This window comes from Corythoichthys intestinalis, chromosome 6, assembly GCF_030265065.1.
Source record: "Corythoichthys intestinalis isolate RoL2023-P3 chromosome 6, ASM3026506v1, whole genome shotgun sequence".
Taxonomy (NCBI): Eukaryota; Metazoa; Chordata; class Actinopteri; order Syngnathiformes; family Syngnathidae; genus Corythoichthys; species Corythoichthys intestinalis.
In genome coordinates, this window is record NC_080400.1 from 46706032 (window position 1) to 46728862 (window position 22831).

The 22831-nt window shown below is 39.5% G+C and overlaps 3 protein-coding genes across 3 annotated transcripts in view; 1 reads left to right on the top strand and 2 right to left on the bottom strand.

Moving 5' to 3' along the window:
* The window catches only part of pcsk7 (proprotein convertase subtilisin/kexin type 7), a 38929-nt gene extending 38614 nt beyond the window's left edge, over positions 1-315 (bottom strand). Inside the window, exon 1 of the mRNA XM_057838370.1 lies at positions 180-315. The gene's annotated coding sequence lies outside the window, so the exon portion shown is untranslated. The remainder of the gene's footprint in view (positions 1-179) is intronic.
* Positions 316-466: 151 nt separating this feature from the next.
* bace1 (beta-secretase 1) lies at positions 467-18680 on the bottom strand. The gene is made up of 9 exons (XM_057838371.1): positions 17213-18680; positions 12825-12913; positions 10100-10316; positions 7344-7481; positions 7127-7261; positions 6935-7036; positions 5478-5627; positions 3827-3998; positions 467-2339 (listed from the first exon to the last, which is right to left on the bottom strand). The coding sequence occupies exons 1-9, from the start codon at positions 17543-17545 to the stop codon at positions 2101-2103; spliced, it is 1575 nt and encodes a 524-aa protein (XP_057694354.1). The 5' UTR covers positions 17546-18680; the 3' UTR covers positions 467-2100.
* Positions 18038-22831, top strand: part of LOC130917081 (trichohyalin-like) — a 146365-nt gene continuing 141571 nt past the window's right edge. Inside the window, exon 1 of the mRNA XM_057838167.1 lies at positions 18038-18615. Within this exon, the coding sequence (XP_057694150.1) occupies positions 18555-18615 (61 nt within the window). The 5' untranslated portion in view covers positions 18038-18554. The remainder of the gene's footprint in view (positions 18616-22831) is intronic.

The window sequence follows — 22831 nt, forward strand, 5'->3', positions numbered from 1 at the left end:
TTTAAAAAATAAAAAACGTTTCAAAGGTCCAAATGCGGAAGTTCATCAGTATATAATATAATGTACCAAAACAGTGAAGTACTAGATCACGCATAGAAGCGTGGTCCATTTCCTAATCGTTCAACTGACAAAGAATTAGTCATGATAGTTTACAGTATAAAAGCCATATAGACATATACCTTAAAATCCAATTTGGTCTTCTCGTATGTTTCTGGTAAAATTTATGTTTTTGATGTACTGCACTACGCTTGACCATTGCTTTACTCATTTCCGCAATACGTAAATAGGTCATCCCCTAGGTTGCTTCTTGTACGTCTATGCGTCAGACAAAAACGTCATACGTGTCTTCTGATTGGCTGAAAATAATAGTTTACGTCGAAACGTCAGACAAAACGTCATACGTGTCTTTCATATACAAATAGTTTTTACGAAAGGTGTGTGCTCTTTGAACATTATTAAAAAAAAAAAAAAAAAAAAGGTGGGGTTTATATCCTTTATACTTTTTTATATAAAACGTCAAAATGTGTGTATAGAAATACATATAAATATTTTAGGGGTCAGATTGGAACACCAAATGTCCTTACAAGTTATACACAGCTAGGCGACATATACACTTAGAGATCACGTGAATTTGGGTAAGGATGGTGTCACAAAGACTTTAATCTAAAATATAATCGCTTCAAATAATTATTTCAAACATTGTCATGTCATTTAGGTAAGGACGATGCCACAAGACATTACCTTTAAATATGATAGTTTCCAATTCTTATTTATTTCAAATATTTGCATGTCTGAGCTTTGCATATGCTGTGACTGCACACATTTCTTGCCGTGCCAAAAAACACCTTGTGTACATTAGGACTTCTTCAGAACAACAGTATCCGGAGCTGGTTTCAGGGCCTTTTAAGTCATTCTTTTCCTGTGTGATCGTGAATAAAGCCCTATGTGTTTTACATAGGTAACATTTAACATACAGCATTTATGATGTGCAATGATGCAGTGTTTCTTTGCAACAATAACAATATGTATTTCAGCACAAACTGAAGAATTGTAAAACAATCCTCTGTACAAGAGACACTTGCGATTACAGTACAATAAGTGACATCAGATACTGACATGATGTTCAGTAGTTTCAAGCAAAAATGATTATAGACTGATATACTATCAGACCTTTTAAGAATACATAATTTCCCTTAAATGGTAACAATTCTTTGGTGGAGATTGCGAAATAGTGTCATTCTAATAGATGATATTATAGTGTTAGTACTTTAATTTGCTATAATCTGTCTGCTTTTTATGACTATACGTGACCGCATACACGCTGACATGCTCAAATTTCATTCCTTTTCGTCATTAGCAACTTACAGTAGATCTATAAAAAAATACACACACCAAAACCACATTTAGTTAATCATGCTGTTGCCCACGATCTTAATTATGGCTTCAGAAACTGTGTAAACATCCACGTCAATTCAGTGTGTGAAGCTGTTACATATATTTTTTTTTGGTTCCCCAGCAAATACATCTGATAGTTACAAATTCAAATTATGGATAATTGGTAAAGAAAGCCATCCATTTCCATTTCTGGGATATTTTTTGGCCCTTGTTCATTTACGTTAAGCTGATTTGCATACCAGCCCATATGAAACTGGAACCGTTACATTTGTTCTGCACCACATTAGAACAAGTAAAAAGTCTGAGATGAATGTAATATAATGTTTTGCCACCATTTTTGCCATCTGTACCTTAAGCTAAGACACATATCTAAACGGTTCAGTTTTACCCCCACAAATGCCTCTTTAACCTTTTTGCTTTGCCACACAAATGGCCCCCAGGTTTCAGCAACAGCACAGCAGCTTCTCTTAGCATTGCAATAACATCCAGCATGACCAAAGTGCCATAAAAATGGAGGAATCCAGGTACCAAATGAAGAGTCCAAGTGTGTAATAGTATATTCACTTCACATCCGCTTCTATTTTCCAGTTTATATTGCTGAAAAATATTTTCCCTTTGTATCATTGTAAAAATGTCTTTTTTTTTTTTTTCAATTTGTTTCAGGTCGAGGGCGCCATGGTTCCCTTTGGCCTCCAGTTCACCAAGTCACTTAAGAAGTGATATGTCATCAGAGAAGTCCCCCTGCGGGTGAAGGCAGCGAGCAAAGCGCCACTGGCACACCATGAGACACAGTGGCAGCATGAATAGAGCACAGATACCCGCCATTATGTATGCAATAGTCATAAGAGTGGACTCGTCTGTCTGGGGGATGTTGTAGCCACAGTCCTCCAGGTCGATACCGTAGAATGGCCCTTCCACAGAAGCTGTGCGAAGATTGTCATGGACTGAAAATAACAAAATGGGGTGGTCTGTGATTAGGCAAATATTGATTAAATACTAAAGATATACAGTGCTGGGTCATTTGCACCACACTTAGGCTTGGACACAGCAAAAGTTCATTTTGGGATTTGAGCTAGTCAGTAGTGGACTTTGGTATATTTCATTATCATATTAATTACCAATGTCCCGTAGCAGCATCTGGCCATCATATCAACAGTTTTTTTTGTTTTTGTTTTTTTTTTAAAGCCAGATGTAACAGGTGATACATGTTACAATAGTTAGTGTTCAATCATGGTCAGTTTCATCAAAAGTCTTGGGTATTATTCTTGGCAAATGAGAGCCACTCCTTTGTGTTAGTTATCAGCAAAATCTCTTTGCTTGGGACTCTTCCATGGATGTTACTTTTTCCTCCTCAGTGTCCTGTAACTGAGGTTAGCGAGGCCTAAATATATTTAAAAGCAGTTTTGCCTTGTTTTGTTATCTTCTGGTACCGTTGTCCCGATACTCAAATTTTCAACTCAATATTGGTACTAAAAAAAATACTTATATTCTCTATGCGATACAATTTTCAATAATACATGAATTAAAAAAACAGAATTAAATACTTTTATTATTAGCAGGGGAAATCCAAAAATATCCTCAATTATAATTTCGACGAAGAGTACTGCAAAATCAAATGTCCCCCATGATAACAAATTTCTGGTGACCTGTGGTACTTCTAAATCAAATAACTTCATACCTCATATCGACCTTTGTATTCAAATACCGTATTCGGATACAACATTTTCATATCGATACTTCAATACCTTTGACAACCTTATTTTCTGGATGAGTCATCGTTGACCTCATGGAGTAATTTTAGTTGCTGAGCACCTATGAGAAGGTTTACCACTGTTTTCTCCAACTAAGGCAGTGTTTTTCCTCCATGGTGCCGTGGCGTAGTGTCTGGTGAGCTGTTGAAAATTATCCACTTTCACCTAGTAATTAGGTTGATTTTCACCTAATAATGAAATAATAATGAAAGTGGAGGATTTTCCACGGCACACCAGAGTGACCACACACTACGCCGTAGCACGCTGTGCGCTGCAGCACAGTGGTTGAAAAACACTGAACTAAGGATATTGGATCTTAAGGTAGTTTGCTGGAATCTCAAAGCCTTGGTAACAGATTGATGCCCCTTCTAACTGTTTCTGAGTTTATGACAACATTCATTACGATTGTGACATGTAAGTTTCTTTTGATTTTTAAAATTTTTATTCTGAAACATGTCCCTTTGTCTGATAAGATTCAACAAACCTGTCACAAATGTAGATGTCACCAGGGAAATATAACTTATCTTTTCAATAACTGTGGTTAGTCACAGTTAATTTATGATTTTATTAAATATGCAAGTACTGTCTTTTTTGGCAAATACTATCATCTTTTAAAAAAGCAAAACAATAATCCCCTCTTAAAACTTCATTTCCTCATGACTCCATCTTGCCTCACTTACCGTGGCATGTGCTCACAGCAAAACCAATTCGGCTCTTCTCTCGATCAAAAACCACGTAGAAGCCTTCCATGATGACTGCCCCCATCACTGTACCAGTACTAGATGGGGACACTGCAAACTTATAGCAGTCTTCCTGAGCAGAAGCTACATCCTCAACTGGCCGCAGGTATTGCTGTATGGAAATAAAGGATGATAAATGACTATTCAAAGGTGAGTTATAAGTGGTCCATTTAACATACAGTTAATTACATAAACTAATTCATACAATGTTACCCTACTCTGACTTTGGGAAAGAGGTTGGCTACAGCATCAACTGGTCACCAGTCGAGATCAGAGGACAAAGAACGTGCAAATTCCGTTCAGAATGGCCATAATCTCTGAACTGTGAGGCAGATGTGCATCTTAGATCTGTACATCTTATCCTCACAGGGCATGGGGGCCATCCAAACTGGTTATAGCTTAAAATGACTGAGGGGCGAGGCGACATCGCTCGCCGCGTTCAATACATTTTCTATGAACCGAGCGCGACGAGGTGAAAATTGCAAACCTTCTTGCAGCGAAGCGACACATTCGTGCACGTGGAATTCCGTGCTCATGCGCGTATACATGCACACATGGACCAGCGACGCAATATACGAAAATAGGAAATGGTTCTATTTTTGTCGCTGTCGCTTGGCACTACAGACAAACAGCAAAGGATTTATTGATCAACAAATCACCTGCGAGGACAATGGCCCACCCGGAAATTGACATCAACACGCCACACTTTGTCAACATAGGAAAAACCTTTTTCAACATGGATATTTTTCTCTCATATCTCTTGTTTCTTTGTTGTTGTTCTTTACAAGTTTCAATGATTTATAACATTGCTTGTCATTAAAAAAAACTCAACATTGAGGAGCGTATCATTTACATACTTTATATATACATACTTTCATACTTTACAATACCTCTTGGCTTGATTTCCAGGGCATAAATAAAAAAGCAGCAGTATGGGAAGTTGTTCGCGCTCAGAAAAGACTTGAAAATCATTTTGAAATGCCATCCAAATTCATAGCCAATCAGAGACTAGTGATGACACACAGGCAGAGGGCGCTGCGTGTCGCTGTCGGTTGCCGCTGGAGTCACATCGCACCCCATGCGTTGGCTTTCAACTCAACGGTGATGACGTTCGCCATCGCTCATCGCCTTTTTTTTTTTTTTGCGCCTGATATCGATTCTAAAAACAACACCACTCTCATTGCAGTACACATAAGGTAAAAGACAACTCATTTACAATGTGAATGAAAAGGAGAGGGCGATGCCAAATTAACAGGTACAGTAACTATAAAGTGTTTGCCAAATGTTTTCACTATATTCATTACCCTTGTGTTTGCTTCCATCCCTGTTTATGTGTTTGGGGACAAATGATGTCACTGTTGTCACAGCAATGGGAATACTAAGTGCCAGTGTAATTTTGTATTTAATTATTAAGTATCGTTTTCTTCATTGGCATAAGTTTAAGAATTTGCGATTTGCATACTTAATCACTAAGAGCACCAATCTTTCACATGAAGGCTTTTCATAAAGGGTGTCTTTCCCTTTGAATTTTAAGTAAATTAAAGGCAAAAGTTCAGAAGCTACTTGTGAAACAATAGTTCTGGATCTTTACCTGGGGCAGGATGGAGATTCTAAAGGACTGGTTACGGTTTTCACTCATTAGGTAGAGGGAGATGACTGGGAAGATATGCCAAGGTGTAGTACCCGCCTGCCAACACACCAGTTGTTCGCCTACCCAGAACTCAGGTGGAAACTGTTCTGTCTGGAATACAGAGCAGTAAACAATCAATCAATGTACTGGTATGTATTACTGAGTATATGGGAGAGACAGGAACAGAAGAGGAAGACACCAGCAAATACTACTTAAATACCTCCAACATACTGTAAACTCAACATCCTACACTCCAGTAACCCTCAAAAGATTGAACACACTATAATGCGACTGAATGAAAAGGTATGCTCAAATATTTGGCTGGTAACATTGCTTTATACAATATTAAATTTACAAAACTTTTTTTTTTTTTTTTTTTTAAAGTGGCACTAAAGTTATATATATATTTTAACATCATTTTCATAACCTTAAAAGCCATTTTACCAGGTTTGCACGACAACGGAGATGAAAATGACCAGATCGGAATTTTTCAAGCTACTTAGCTGGTCCCCGAGGCTTGGTTTTCTGCAAAATTCAAATTCAAAAGCAAATGCAAAATTATCATTAAAATGCAGCTTACTGGATCTAATTTGTATATTCAAGATTTAAATTTCAACTATTTGCTGTGATTGGTGTTTGGTGGAGTGGGTGTGTCTATAGGAAGCCTGTTGGCATTGACAAGGCATGTGGTGACTTTGATCAATTGCAGAGACACGTACGATGTACTACGGGGTCGATCCAGAACCATGCATGGAGGCTGGCGAGAAAGCCGAGAAAAGTGCCTCTTAGCTTCCTAGACAGCGAGCAGCCGTGAGGGGATGGAGGTTGTGGGGGAAAAAGCGACAAAGACCAAAGTATTGTACTAAACCACAGCAAATACACATGTATATTTAAATAAAGCTTTAGTTATAAACAGTATGCTTAATGAGGCACGTTTCTTGTCAACATCCAGACTGCTTTTCTCAGTGCTCAGTGTTCAGTGCCCCCGATACTATGGAGCATGGAGGAACAACGAAATGGAATAGTACTTGCATATTAATGCACTGTATGACATCACACCGTGACCAATTTAAAAACCTATCATTGCCGAACGAATTATTTGTAAATGCAATTGCAATCAAAAACAAACTACTCAAATAAGACACTTCAATCAAGGCACACTCATTTCGACCTATCTTATTATCCATGAAGAAGTTGAAAAAAATGGAAAATGACTTTAGTGCCTCTTTAAGTAATAAAGAACCTTATAAAGATTTTAAAAAAAAAAGAAAAAAGAAAAAAAAAAGGGTTGATATTATATTGTCATAATCCGAAAATCAATTAATAAGAAAGAGTCTGGGGTCACTTTCAGTCACCAAATCAGGTAACTCATATGTCAGACCATTTTGCCATTCACGATATATATACTATGGACTAACTGAAGAAGCTGCTTCAATAGCCTTGACAGCAGCCTGGAAAACTTTTCTGGGCAGTCGAAGGTTGGTGGTGCCACTGTCCACAATGCTCTTATCATAGTTGTACTGTAAAGGATAGAGACATAAAAATCATGTTTACAATCAGCAGACAGAAAAATACTTTAATGCAACAACATCACACGCATTACATCTTACCTCCTTACAGTCCATGTTCAGGTCCTGTCCATTCACCTCAATACGCACAATAATGACCTCATAGTACCACTCCCTACGGATCGGAGTATACCAAAGCTTCCCCACATAGAGGGATGTGTCTATGCCTCCAATGATCTACAGGGTAAACATAACAAATGTGTTGGCCATATATCTGATACTTAGTGTGATAGTATTTGTATCACTGTGTGTGTCTTACCATGCTTCCGCCAACCAAAGAACTGCCCAGTGAGTCCTTTTGGGTAAAGCCAGCCCCACAAAGCTGAAGAGAGAAGAGATTGGGAACAGGCGTCTGGCGAACCAGGGAGTCAAAAAAAGGCTCCAATTTCTCATCAGGCTGAGGAAAGAAACATGTTGAAATTCACTTCTGAGATATTTGTCTTTATTTGATAGGTACGGTAGATTTTCATTACAATACATATCTTGTCAGCAGAAAAAAGTATTTGTAGCCATTGCTTTTAAAAACTGAGAATGGAATTTAGAACCAATTCCTTGATCAACCAAAATCAACAATCGCCGCACATACCAGTATTGCAAGCACCAGTATCAGTACAGGAATTAAATGGGACTCGGTAACACCATTTTAAGTGCTATTTTGCAATGAAAATACAGTGTTATCACAAAATGAGTACATCCCTCGCATTTCTGCAGATATTTAAGTATATCTTTTCATGGGACAACACTGACAAAATGACACTTTGACACAATGAAAAGTAGTCGGTGTGCAGCTTATATAATACATTTATTTTCCCCTCAAAATAACTGAAAATATAGCCATTAATATCCAAACCCCTGGCAACAAAAGTGAGTACACCCCTTTAAAATTACGTACATCCCTAAATGTACAAATTGAGTACTGCTTGTCATTTTCGCTCCAAAATGTCATGTGACTCGTTACAGGACTGCTGTCAGCATTGCTGCAGAGATTGAAGAGGTGGGGGGTCAGCCTGTTAGTGCTCAGACCATCACCGCACTCTACATCAAATTGGTGTGCAAGGCTGTCACCCCAGGAGGAAGCCTGTTCTGAAGACGGTACACAAGAAAGCCCGCCCGTCACATCAGACCATAGGACATGGTTCCAGTAATCCACGTACTTTGTTGAAATGTCTTCAGCAATCTATTTGCGGGCTTTCTTGGGTCAAAGTGTCATTTTGTCAGTGTTGTCCCATTAAAACATATACTTAAATATCTGCATGCGAGGGCTGTACTCACTTTTGTGATACACTGTATGTATACGCAATTGATTTTTTTTTCTTCAAATTCTAACCTTGGTAAAAGTGCATGATATACAGTACTTTATAGCTTTCTAGTTCTATAAGATCATGATTACAATGACATAACAACAAATATTTTAGAGGACTAACACTACTACGTAATACCAATGTTGTTTTCTTCAACGATAACAACAATATTTTTTCATGACAATAATGTGACGATGACGAGCTACAAATGTGTCTTGGGAGACTAAAACATAGCAGTGTTTGGTTCAAATCAATTCAATTAGATTTTATTTGTATAGCCCTATATCACAATGAGGTTGTCTCAAAGGGCTTTGCAGAGGCAATATGGTCATGGTTTGGTCATGTCACTCATGTTACTCATGTCACGTGGTGCGCGTCCCTCACCCTAAGCACACACTTACTCAATGGTTTCCTCTCCAGGCTCCAAACTTGCTTGTTTTGAAAACACATGGTAAGATTTGTTTTATTATCTTGGCTAGAGAGAATATGCCATGTTGCTTATGCCTTCGACTGTGCTGAGAGATCATTACACACTGTTAGGTCTAAACTTAATACTTGAACTAAGAAAACAACAAAAGACCTAGGAAGGGACGGAGGAAGAATCAGACTTGAGACGAAGATAAAGTTTTTAACGCTAACGGCCGTCAGGAGAGAAGGTTGATGCGGAGCGAGTGGCTCACAACAAGCTTATCTGACCTTCCCCTGAGGAGCGCAGCCTTTTATTAAGAAGTGGGAGAGCATTCATTGCACATGCGTAAGTTTTGTTTTATCGAGATTGTATCATTTACTGAGAACAGAAACCAGAATGAAACATTATGGTGACGTTTACTGAAAACAGAAACTTTACTCTTTTCATTGTGTAAACACTAAAGCATAAGTGAATAGAGAAAACATAATCATTAGTTTTAAACACACATAATTGCATTAATTATTGTAAATACTGTTATTGTAAATACTGTTATTGTGCAAAAGCATTAAAGCACATCTTACACACACTAAACGTAACTTGTAGTGTTAGTGTTAGCATTTAGCGTGGTGAGCATCGTCTTAAAGTGTTGGATAAAAAAAAAAAGATTTTTTTTTTTTTTTTTTTACATACAATCCGTGGCGCCCAGGTGGGTTTATAAATCGAAAATAATGTAGGGTTTTCCTACTTAGTGTTTGTTATCATCACAAAGATGTTGATTTCTTTGTAGACATAATTATGTGCTCGTCTGTCAATGTTCATTCCAAATTGTTGGAAACCTTTATTCATTTATTTATTTTTGGAGTAAAACTTTAGAATTTTACAGACGAAAACATTTTGAGTAATTGTCGACTAAACCCGGATGAAATTTGTCTGAGTTTTTGTTGACCAAAAGTAGACTAAGACAAACACATTTTGAAATTATTAAAATATGACGAAGACTAATAAGTATTTTTGCCAAAAAAACGAAGACGAAAATTAAAAGGGCTGCCAAAAACAACATTGCGTAACACTACTAACTACACTGTACATAAATTGTTGAATGGGTTGTGTTCAGTTCTTCTACTGTTTAAAAATTTTCAAATAACAAAAAAATTGTACAATTATTTTTGGAGGAATCAATACAAATAAAAAAATTATTATATCAGCCAATATTTCGTTTGTTTTTGCTTTGGAATCGGTATCAAGGTACCGTACAGTATTATAACGAAGTTAAAATGTTGGTATAATGATAGCACTAGCACATACCCGTGCTATGTCAGCATAGGCCAGTCCAAGGATTCCTTCCCAGTTGGATCCGTTGATGAAAAAGCGATCAGATTGGGTGATTGCGGCGATGTTGGCTCGGAGGGTGGCATTAGGACCATGAGGAACAGAGACTACATCTGTACCCAACTCGCCTTCCCATCGACCCTGGGTATATGGAACATACACGCTCCTCCCAAGGTCATGGTAAGAAGTCGAGCTGTGAATAGTAAACAGAGCTATAGATTTACCCATGTTCATCAATTCCATGGATTAAACCCATGTGTACTGTCTACAACATAACCAACCATACAGACAGCTGACTATGCGATGCTATGATTTTTATATAAATTTGTTCTTGTTTGTTGTTGTTACATTAAACGTTAGTGTTATTTTGCGTATTTTTCCCATTTTTCCACCACCAAGTCTATCAACATTTTTAGGACATTTAAATAACTCCAGCAACGTGTTCGTCTCATATACAGGTCAGTTTAGTCTTGCGCAAGTTTCGCCTACCCTGTCTTCAGCTCGCTCTGCTTCTACCAGCTTCCGGTAATAACAGAAACACATTTACTGATGTCACTGGTAAGGACGGTTTGTTCCAAAATTTTGGAATAAGTGTTTTCATGCCCGCCGACCGGATTATTGATCAGCATAAACCACCCCTCTTGTTCGGAAAGGAATCTTGATCGGAATGGGTTAGATTAGATTACAATATTCCGAATGGGGTGTGTACATGAAGCATTTTTATTCCGACCAGACTTTTAATCCAAATAATGGTTTCCATGTAAACATACCTACTGAGAGACTGGAGGGGTTGCGGCATTACTCTTCCATTTATACAGTTTGGTATCTTATTCTAATATGTTTAACTATAGAACACATAAAAGAGTTACGTTTTGACAATTGAGATTTTTTTTCAAAAGCGCAAGAAAAAAATCAAAATAGTAATTTTTAACATTTCTCTCTGTGAAAATTAGTTAACAGAAAAAATATTTTTCCTGTTAGGGCCTCTTCCTCTCCCTCCTAAGTAGGGCTGCAGCTATCGAATATTTTAGTAATCGAGTAATCGACTGAAAATTCTATCGATTTATCGAGTAATCGGATAAAACATTTTTTTTTTTTTTAGGTAAAGAGAAATTATAAATATACAGTAGATGGGAAAACAAAACATTTCATCTCATATTGAATCATTTTCAGTCAATCAATGTCTTCATTTTTCGATGTACATTGTTGAAAACAGCCAACAAATGCATCTCAAATGTGACAACAAAAAAAGAAAGAAAGACTAATTCACTGCTTTCACTCAAAAAACTTTTAGAGCTTATAAAAAAAAAAAATACATTTCTTACCTAAAAACGTCATTACGCTTGATAACACACATCACTTAAAAAGTTAGGTGTTTTCCCACGTGTTTCAATTGAATTTCCACTTGTGTCAAGCTATAAATTGTACTTAAGTTTTAAGGTAGTCTAAACTGTAAGTCCTGATAGGATTTTGAGTTTTTGCAGTGTTCAAAATAAATGCTGTGCTGTATTGGAGCACATTATGCACCAGTGCTACTTGGTGTTTTATCCAGCAATGACTACTGAGCTAAAGTTGAGAGTTAGCATTATTAAGTTTTTATTTTACAGCCTAATCACTCTACAGCGCTGTTTTCACAGATTAAATAAACCCTGTATGTAAGAGCTAGCCACGCATCGACAGTGGTCATAATGAATAGAAACCTAGCCCTCCGCAGGGATAACGTTACGTGAGCGAGTGACAGTAACGTTAATCTTATTTATGAGCGCTGAGAAGTGTACTGCTTTAAGATGGCCGCTGTTTTATCAACGCCGCCGAGTCGGTCATTTCGCATCTAGTTCTACGTACATGTGATATCTATGACACGCATCAGACGCTACCTGCTACCACCGTAGCAACACGCGGGAGTAGTTTTTAGCAACGTCGGCGCAGTTTGTAACGGCTGTCGGCTGCAGTAAGGTATTTTTTAATTGCTTCTTCTTCTAAGCATGATACGTCAGCGCGTTGTCCCGCATTAAAAGGAGTCCGGGCAAAACGTGATGCTTAGAGCTGGCAAAATTAAACAATTCCTCGAGGTGAATAAAATTACTCGGATCAGTTCTTAAACTCGAGTTACTCGAGTTGCTCGAGTATTCGTTTCAGCTCTACTCCTGGTCTAAGTCCTGGCCTACCTTGGGCGCGTTTTTATCAATTGCCAATTGGATGGGGGGCGGGTGGAGCGGACACAGCTGCAGACTATCACCATCAGCTGCCTTAGAAAGCCAAGTGAACGCGCTTGATCACCTCGTCTGGTTCCACTGGCAGTTGCATAATGCCCTGCTAATTTTGATTCTTGTGTCATTCACAGATCACGACTTTTGCTCTCGTCCCAAAAAGTGCTTTTGCACGCCCCAGGTCTGAACCTCAAGGCCGAGTCTTCCCGGAGTCTTGATTGCTTCTCGCCAGTCCAACTACACCAAACTGGAAACTCCACACTCCCTCTTCGCCTGTTGCTGTCAACTCACCCTCTCCTTTTGACTTTATCATCAGTGTGCTCAAACCATTCTCCTGTCTCACAACAAATAAACGTTTTTCTCATCACTGTCTGTCGTCCCAGTATCTGCATTTGGATCCCCTCCGTTCCACGAACGGTGACATTTCCAGCTTGCTCAGGACCAGAAATCAAACGATCTTTTTTACTACTGTTAATATTGTCTGTACTCACAGTGAACGGTGGTAGTATCTGCCCAAGAATGGATGAGAAGCTGCTCCAACGGCAAAGTTGCTGCTTCCTGTGTCCACCAGGATGTTCAGCTAGTGAACAGAGAGAAATGCCACAAATTATTAAATACAAGGGTTGGACATAATAATGGAAACACCTAACATTTTGGCATCATACTCACTGAACATAATTGTTAAAGAATGATATAGATTTAAGACCCTCCCTGACTATATTTTGACCAAATGAAATTTTTATAGTGCAATTTAAATATGTGAATATTTTTACACTGTTTAAATGATGACCTCAGACCGTTCCGTAACTTAACTCCTCGTACACACACACACACAGAAGCTTTTGCGAGTTGTTCTAAATTTAGGAAGTGTGAACTCCCTGTAAGATCTTAATTTCTGAGTTCTTTCTGAAATGGTGAAATGTGTTTGTAAATTTGCCGGTAACATATTGTTAAAAGCTTTATACAGAATTATAGATCTGTTATAATCAGAGTACGGAGTGCATTCTGAATTTCTGATCGAGATATATTTTAACTTTATTTAAAATTGAAAACTTGGTTTTTATAAGTCTAACATGGGGTTTCCAAGACAGTTAGTTATCAATTATAACTCCCAAAAATTTGTTCTCAACAACATTTTCAATTTGTACACCTTCAATATTAAATCTTAGTTCAGTGTCTATTGTACTGGTCCTTGCCCACACTCCCCTCTACTCTGACCTTTATTGTTGTAACACTTCCTGTTTTGACATGTGCTATCAGTTCAAACTTGACGGGCTGGGTGTGGTAGACCTGGGAGTGCACCTGCAGCTCATCAGCTATCATCACTGATTTTAAGGAGCATCCTGGGCAGCAAGCAGATGCCAGATGATTCTGCCTCTCGACATTGGACACCCACCCTTCTAGGCCTCCTATCAGAACGAAGCCACCTGCCACAGCCATTCACTGGATCATCACCCCCGCCAGCCACCCAACACCTTGCCTGTCTTTAATAAATACCACTTCACTCTTCTTCAGCTTCTGGGTCACACTTTGGTCCGGACTGGCTTCGCCTATCTTGCCATAATATATATTTTCTCATTCAAAAAAATTCTTTGCTGTAGTTCTACTTATATTCAATGATAACTTTTTTATTACTAATTATATGTTTATTTCCTTTTTCACAGTAGTTACAAGTTTGGTGTAACTATCACTCCTGTAAAAATATAACATCTGCATACAGAATGAGTTTTATTACTTGGGATACATTAAAAATATCATTTACCGTATTTTCCGGACTATAAGTTTTTTTCATAGTTTGGCAGATTGTGCGTCTTATACTCTGGAGCGACCTATGTGTGAAATTCTTAACACATTATTACATCATTGTTACTTGTTAGCATGTTCTTAATGCTATAGTTATCTGAATAACTCTTAATAGCTATGTTACATTAACAAACCGTGCACGTTCTCAATTCGTTGTTTATGCGTCATGTAATGTTAGCAAACCGTACACTTATTCAGCCTGTTGCTCTCTATTGAATTTTTATTTTAAATTGCCTTTCAAGATGACATTTCTGTTCTTGGTGCTGGATTCTATTAAACAAATTTCCTCCAAAAAATGCGACTTATACTCCGGTGCGACTAATATATGTTTTTTTTCCTTTTCATTGCGCATTTTTTGGCTGGTGCGATTTATACTCAGGTGCGACTTATAGTCCAAAAAATACGGTCTATACACAGAGAAAAGTTTAGGCTCCAACACTGAAACCTGTGGAACCCCACATGAAATACCCAGTTTATTTACTTCCCTGAGCTAAGTACATGTAAGGCCGAGACTTGAATGGAACAACACTTCTTTATTCAGTGTGCTTCATTTCTCAGTCCACATACCAATCTGTCCCTTAAGGTGTCTTCTAAAACATCACCAAACTCACAATGTTCAGCCAGCTTCCGCAGTGCCGCTACGAACATAGTGACAGATTTGATGAATAAGAGCCTATTTTTACATATAGTTCCCTAACTTTCGAACTGAAAAACAGCTTAAAACTCCTTTGGAAAAAAATCACAAGTTGTATGAATCAATACTCAGAGAACTGAGGCTGTAATTGTCGCAAAAGGCGGGCCTACATCATATTAAATTAGTTTTTGTTAAATTTCTTAAGGTGTTTTCATTATTTTGTCCAACCCCTGTAAGTTCACGTTACAGCAGTAGGCACATCAGTCCCTGTATTTTTACTGCATTTACATCAACTCGTCACCTCTGAAACTGCCATCTGGTTTGTCCAATAGTATAGACAGTAATGTGAAACATTTCCTGTTTCTTGATTCAGCTCTTCCTCAGTCTATAGCTGGGGTCCTCAATTAGTGGACCGCGGTCCACAACCGGACCAAGGCACACCTCTCTGCGGACCCACGGACAAACGAAAAAACGAAGAAAACAAAAACAAAACTTTTTTTCAACATACATCATTTGTATGAATTGCCGATCTATCGCTATGCGCTACTATTCTATCTCTAAATTCTGTTTCATTTTTAGTCAAGTATCTTCCATGTGCTCACTTCTGTTGACATCTCTATGACAACGATGTGCTGATGGGCTGGGCCTGCGTGGATGCGCTGATTGGCTGCGAGAGCGTGCATGGATGCGTTGAGTGGCTGAGAGAGCCTGCATGCTACTAGCTAGCGTGGACAGACCACAGCAGTGTCAGCCATCTCAAACACGAGTCGCACCCGGCACTTTGCAATCTGTTTGTACACGCTGTCGTGTACTTTATTTTTCATTCAAGAACGTGAGTCATACTGTGATCAAACGTGATTTATTGATTTATTTCCCCGTGTTATACCACGGCACTCTCGCTGCATGTGGGCAACGTTCAAGATCACAACGTTAAGCAGCGTTCACTAACACCATACATGCCACCAGTAGAAGACAATCTTTTTTTTTTTTATATAGAAGACCGAATCTAACAAAATGGCATGCTCAAAGTTGACCAAGAGAAGAAAAGTGGACCACGAAAATCGCCGTTCTAATGAGGAATGGAATGACGTTTTAATGAGGAATGGAATGAAAAATATGCGTCCATTTTACCATTTGCAAGTACCAAACCTATGTGCTTAATATGCTTAAAGACAGTTGCTCTGATAAAAAGTAAAAATGTGAAACGCCACTATGTTAAAGAGCACAGCTCTTTTGAAGATAAGATTCCTCCTAAATCAGAATTGAGAAGGCAAAAAAATTAACAGGTTGAAACAGTCATATCAAGAGTCAAGCAAAGTTATTGTTAAATCTATGACACAAAAACAAATTGCAACGGAGTGCTCACTCAGAGTATCGTGGGTGTTGGCAAAACATAAGAAGCCGTTCTCTGATGGATAAATAAAAATAATAATAAAAGAGTGTATGACTGAAATGATGACAGCAATGTTCAAAGAGAAAGAAAAAGAGGAAGTGACAACAAAAATCAAATCTCACTCTCAGATTTATCAACCACAAGACGCACTGAGGTACTGGCTGATGATGTGAGTAAACAGCTTTGTGACCCCCAAATGCCATTTCTCTCATTAAGCATTCTTTTACAGTTAAAGTTACTTTCAATAATTGTCATGTTTGCACCTTAATGACAGAGGTTGTCATTTATGTTCTGAACAAGTGAACATGTACTGTACTACTTGCACGTTTTCTTTTTTGTCCAGCAGTGTTTTACAGTTACAAAATGTACTGTCAATAGTTATTGTTTGCACCTTAATGACTGATCTAGTCAATTAGTGTCCATGTGTACATTGTACTTGCATGTTTTTTTGTTTTGTATTTTTAAGTTAAAAAAAAAGTTAATTTATTTATTTTTAATCAGAATGTACATTGTCTTTTTGTTTGGTCAAAAGAAAACCACCTTTACCACCTTCAACTTGCCTTGTACTTGACAGACATTAATAAATGGACCCATGCTTGTATGAAAAAAATAATTGTGGACCTTCAATATTTGTATTTGAGGACCCCTGGTCTATAGCTTGATGTAAGTATCACATTTTGCACAGTAAGAAAAGGGTTACATGGAACATCAACATTGGTATGTTAAGTATATTGTGAACCATATGCCGTTTTCCACTTTGCTATGCTACAGCCTAGTTCTGAAGTGAATTAACACTTTATACGCAGCATTTTAATAGGCAGTGGATGACGTCTAATGATTCTCTTCATGAAAACCGTCACCGTCAATAGCAGTCGATATATATTTCACTATAAAATTACACCATATTATAATTAATTCAATTTGTACAACAACAAAAAAATCCCTCTACGGGGAATGTTAGAATGTTTTTAGTATGTATAATTTGTCCTCAATATCAGTGCCTCACTAACCACGAACCTCACCTTAATGCGGTGTAATGCGGCACTTACTTTTTGCGGAGGAGAGCCCACCGCCATCTCCACGTAGTAGCCCTGCCCGGACTTTCCACGCAGGTTATCGACCATGTCCACAAAGCTGATACCGCTGGCTGTCACTGCTCTCCGCCAGCGACGACTCAGCCTCCCCCCGTGACTGCGCTCAAGCGGCGTCGGCGGTGATTCGATGCGAGCTCCTTGGCTAAGAGGAAGGCGAATAGCTCCGGGCAGGCCCGAGGCGTCCGGAGCCAACTGACCGTCGCCGAGCTGACACAGTACTGTCCAGGCCAGAAACGCTGATAACAAGCGAGGTCGCACTCTGAACGACTCCATGTTGAAACACAGCATCGTTGCGACTTTAAGATTATGGTTGTTGCCGTTCAAAATGAGCTCCCACTGTATTTACGGTGACACTGGAGCGCGCGGAGGTTGCGATCGTGCTAAAATGACGGCTAAATCCATGTCACAGTTCGCTGTGCTTTGCCATGACGTATTTACGTAAGAATAAAATGGTGACAGAGAAATTATTTCTTCACACTGTTGAAATTTGCATCAAATTGTGGACAGCATCTTTAGGCAACTCTCAGTGTTAAGGAGATATTCGGGGCATCAACAATCGAAGGCCTGAGGTATCGTTGCGTCAGACGACCGAACGCAGCGTCCAAAAAGGAGTTTGGCCGGCGGTTTGACGCATTGGCATCAGCACCCGTGACCCTTTCCGAGTCGTTCATCTTTTTCACCTCTCTCCGGTCACCTCTCCATTTTCCTCCATCCGCCCCTCTGCTGGCAGCTGCATCCTTAGCCTCGAGAGCCCAGCATCACTCACCACCAGGAGAAAAGGGCACTGACTTCCGGCGAGCTTTTTGCAAAATAAAATCCATTTTCAAAATAAAGGTGTAGTACCACGCCGAACGTAAAATGAAATTTGGCCTCATTCCCGCGACCAAAATCAATTAGGCTCGAGCGTTTACGTCACAGCAGCACGGGATCGTGCGAGATTTGCGACAACGCAGCCATTTCGGAAGCACGTCTGCATCACGGGACATTTAAACTTAACTGCAAATACAATTCAACTACGAGTGTCAAAGATGGAAAAATGTAGGGAAAACTTGCCAGTTCGATACAGAGACAAACTTGTTACCACGGCGAAGGACAGATATGTGAGCAATTTTAAGGATGTGAACAATGTTGACCCTCACGAGCAAGCCGAACACAAATGGAATAAAAATGTCGACAAGCTTCCACCACTACGCGAAATGGACATCATGCTGTATTTAGTGTTTGGTGTAAGTTACTACACTCATCAGCAATTCCAAAACCACAAATCGCTACAAAGCTACGAACAGTTTTACTGCGGATGGCTGCAGGATCTGCACATTATGACCATAGCAAACAGCAACACCATCTTTCTAGCAAAGGTAGGCAATGTGTGTTTACATTAGTCTGTGACCACGGATGTACAAATTTTTTGTTGCAGAAAATGTAGCCTGCGTACAAATTCTTTGCCACTCTCTCACGTCAAAATATTACAGCTTTTTCATTTAGCAACGACAGGAATTATGTCTTATGAAGCCAATGCACATGTATGCATGCTAGTGGTTTAGCTGTAGCTATAGCTAACAACAGGCCGACTTAGGGCATAAAGTTACCGAAATTTGTGTAAACAAACGAAATTAACTTACCCGAGTGGAAGTGCATAGAGCAAACTCTGTGTGTAACTGGAGAATCAAACGTTATGCCCTTCCTTCTGATTGAGGCCACCCATGCCATTCTTCGACGTTTGGTAAGTTCAGATATTACCTTTCCCTCGCCTTTTCTCCATGTAGGGATCTGGAAGAAACTCAATGGTGTTCCGTCGAGCTGTAAATTCTCCTTTCTATTCGATCGGTTGTTGCAATTCTTTACCGCACAATAATTTCCAACCATTTTTAAAGAGCGACCTGTGTTGAAATGCCTCACTGTTTATGTTTCTCGCTTCCACAATGGCGATAGCGGCGGAAACCTCGCAAGTGCCACGTCATACGCGCGAGCCTAATACAGAAGAACATGATGTGTGTTTAACAGACGATTCTAGAGCATTCTCGCAGCCGGACATCCGGGCATTAATGACGTCACTAGTAGGGTGCAACGGTTCAGTTAGCCCACGGTTCGGTTTGAACCTCGGTTTTGGGATCACGGTTTCGGTTCGGTTTTGGTTTGCGTTTTGCTTTTTTTTTTTTTTTTTTTAACTGCCTTTATTTTGCTTTTAAAAAAATGAAATAAACACCTAAAATGTAAATATTTTCGACTGTTAAAATGCCTCTTAGCTCTTTGGCTAGTGTAGTGACTGACTACTGAAATACACACACAGTAGTAAAGAAGTTACTTGGCAAAGTAACTGGTGATACCTTTCACGTTTTTTTTTAATTAAAAAAACAAAACAAACAAACCTACAAACATAGTAACCATTGCTATGTTTGGAGTTCATTTAATGTTGTGAATCAACCGTTAAAGTTGATAAAATTGCTCCCGTTTTTGCATTAGTTCCCTTCTGTCTACTTTTGACATGTGAAAATTTAAAAACTGTTTCATCCTTTAAAGATGGACTTAAGTCAAGATTTTGCCGATTTAGGAGTATTTTAGATAAAAAGTTGCTTAGGTTCGCTTGGAAGGTTTACTACAACAGAGCCTTTCTGAGAAGTTTACTGCTCTAAAATGGTGGCTGTTTACTAACGCTACCGAGTCTGTCATTTTGCATGTAGTTCTATATGCATGAGATAGCTAGATTGTACGCTGTCGGCTACAGTCATGAAATATTGGAGCCACCTAGCCTAGCATCGCGTTTGCTACAGCGTCTCAACAAACACTCTTCCCTCTCCGTGTCTGACTCTTCTCGCGTCATTCAACCAACGTATTAACGAACATTGTCTCGTTGCAGAAACTGTGACCAAATCCGAACGGATGAAAAAAAAAAAAAACGTAATGCACGAAAAACGTGCAGATTTTGAACGTAACGTACGGCGTACACATTTAAAAATCAGTGCTCACTTGTACAAATTACGACGAGACCGTACAACTTGACAGGTATGAATTATAGTGGACCATCACAGTTAGGTATTAGCACTCTGTAGCACGGGACGTCCAACTATCAGTGGTCAGGGCGAAACCATGTGCTTTAGCGAAATCATCTTCGATGGCTTTTCATGCCATTTCATAAATGTCGGGGATTATGTTGTTGGAGAAATATGTCCGCGAGGGAACAATGTAACGCGGGTCAAGCGTTGCAAATAAATTAACCTAGCCCGCCGTGTGTTTTCACTGGTGTCATCTTCGGGGTTGTCCTGCCCTGAGAAAGTGATATCTGTGTGGGTGATGCCAGCTGAGGTGCCGGAGTCATGTCATAAAAGTGTTGCCATTAGCATGGGGAAGAAGCGCTGAGCAATGCTTGCAATTTTTTTTTTTTTCAATATTTTCTCTCCCTCTGCATTGTAGTCCACGGGGAAACCAAAATGTTGCCACACCGGAGATTTGAAAGAAGCCAGTGCTTCCTCAAAATTCGGTCTCTCCACTCCTCCGCTCGTCATAGCTATTTTTTTTCTTTCTTGTTTCACTTTCACGTCGCTGAGTCGTAAGCGAGAGAGTGCGTTATTCGGCTTCTATTACACAGGTGCTTGACAGCGATCTGACATTTACTTGCCACTTCTCCACAGCGGTGCTTCACGTCACACACAGGCACACAGAGCTCGATCAATTCATTTCACAAGCGTTCGGAATACATTAATTGCAAAACTGAAAAGGTGCTGTTCATAAAGGCGTATTGAACCCTACATGGCGAACCATACGGTTCGGCTTTGAACCGCAAACCGTTGCACTGCTAGTCACCAGCCACAACAAAGCGTCACCATATTGAAGAGGGGGCAAAACACGACTCACAAGCAGTTGCTCTGTCGTGCATTGTAGTACAAACGTGTTGAACTTTTTGTCTTATTTGGGGCCATTTTTTCCGTCGGAATGACTAAACGTTGTTGCGGGTTGTAACAAAAGGAAGAGTTCGGAGCCGCATTTAAAGGTTTTCATTCTTCCTCGTGAGAAGAAAAGGAGAAGCAAATGGCTGAAAGCAATCAATCGAGGAACAGTAAAAGAAGACGGTTCTGTGGACCATTCTTGCCTCTGGGAACCTAAATCCAGGCACATTTATGTTTGCAGCTGACATTTTATTACTGGTGACGGTGAGTAAACTTTAATCGATTAGTTTTTGCCCCAATTAGCTGCTAGGATTCAATAGACTAGGCAGTGGTTATTATTACCCCGGTAACACACCAGAAACGTGAACGTCGCGTCAATCCCGTCAATCCCGCCGCGAAATGCAGTGAAACAAGGCAGTTCAAGTCAATCAGCCAATGCACACCAGTCGCAGTGCGGCCGCGTGTTGGACGCGTCCCAGAAGCGCTCAACGCGTCGCACGCGAAAAAAACAGCAGAGTTTGTTTTTTGACGCGAGACGCGGCCCCCCTGCTTCAATTATACTAGGTAGGATCGGGCAGGCCGGAAGTCACTCGTGTAAAAATACGGTGGATCCGGTCAATTTTCAAATTGGCAAATGTAACTTTTCTGAGTCCATCAGCTCTCTTGATGCTGTGGCTGGATTGGGTCACAGTTTACTTGTTGTTGGTTTACTGCTGACTTCTCTGCTATAATAATAACCAACACGGCAGGACAGTATCAACTCTGCTTTTAATCTCGGCGCATCAGTACCCCCGTGTTCAGTACAAAACTGTTACGATCCACGAACGCGGAAAACAAGATTGGACCCAAGAGCAGACAACAACTGACGGAATAGTAACAAGAGTTTTTTAATACAACGAAAAAAACACGCAATCGCGGAAAAAGAGAGAATAACAAAAGGAGTCCGTGACAAGAGGTCGACGGGGATCAAATAACACTAAACTAAGCAGTGGGCATGCAGCGAGCCTCGAAAGTACAGGTGTCAAATGGCGAACAGCAAGCAAATATCTCGGCAACGTTGGCTTGGATCGCCGACGTTATATACTAATGTTAAATTGCTGGAATTAGCCGCAGGTGCGATGATGGGAACGCCCACACCACCGGTGTTCTGCCAAAATCTTCTACATCGGCGAAACGTCCTACATTAGTCGAATTTGACACCCAAAGTACTACCGTGCGCTCTAAACTTGTTTTTTTTAGATGCATACAGGCATAACATACTAAAAAAATGCCTGAAGAAAATACTTAAATGTAGTTATATCAAATAAGGATAGTTTAAATTTGCTACGTGACTAATGTGGTCAACTGCTTCAAAGCTAACACGAAAAAAAACAATGGTTAAAAGTATTAGAGGGTAATACATGCAAAAAGTATCTTTGAGGCAGTAAAAAGGTTCTAAAAACCTAAATAAAAACAAAAATACTGAGTTCTCGCCGCTTCTAACCGATGTGCGAATGCGTGCGGATGCTTGTGCAAGCGCGCTGAGCATTGTATAGGACGTTTCGCCGCGTAGTAGGGAATGGCCGAACACCTGTTCACCGGCTCTGTAACGGAAAACAAAATCTAACCAGCAGCAGAATGTGACAAAAACCCTCCTACCACAACAAAACAAGTAGGAACTAATATTCACATAGTAACTAAAGTAATACAA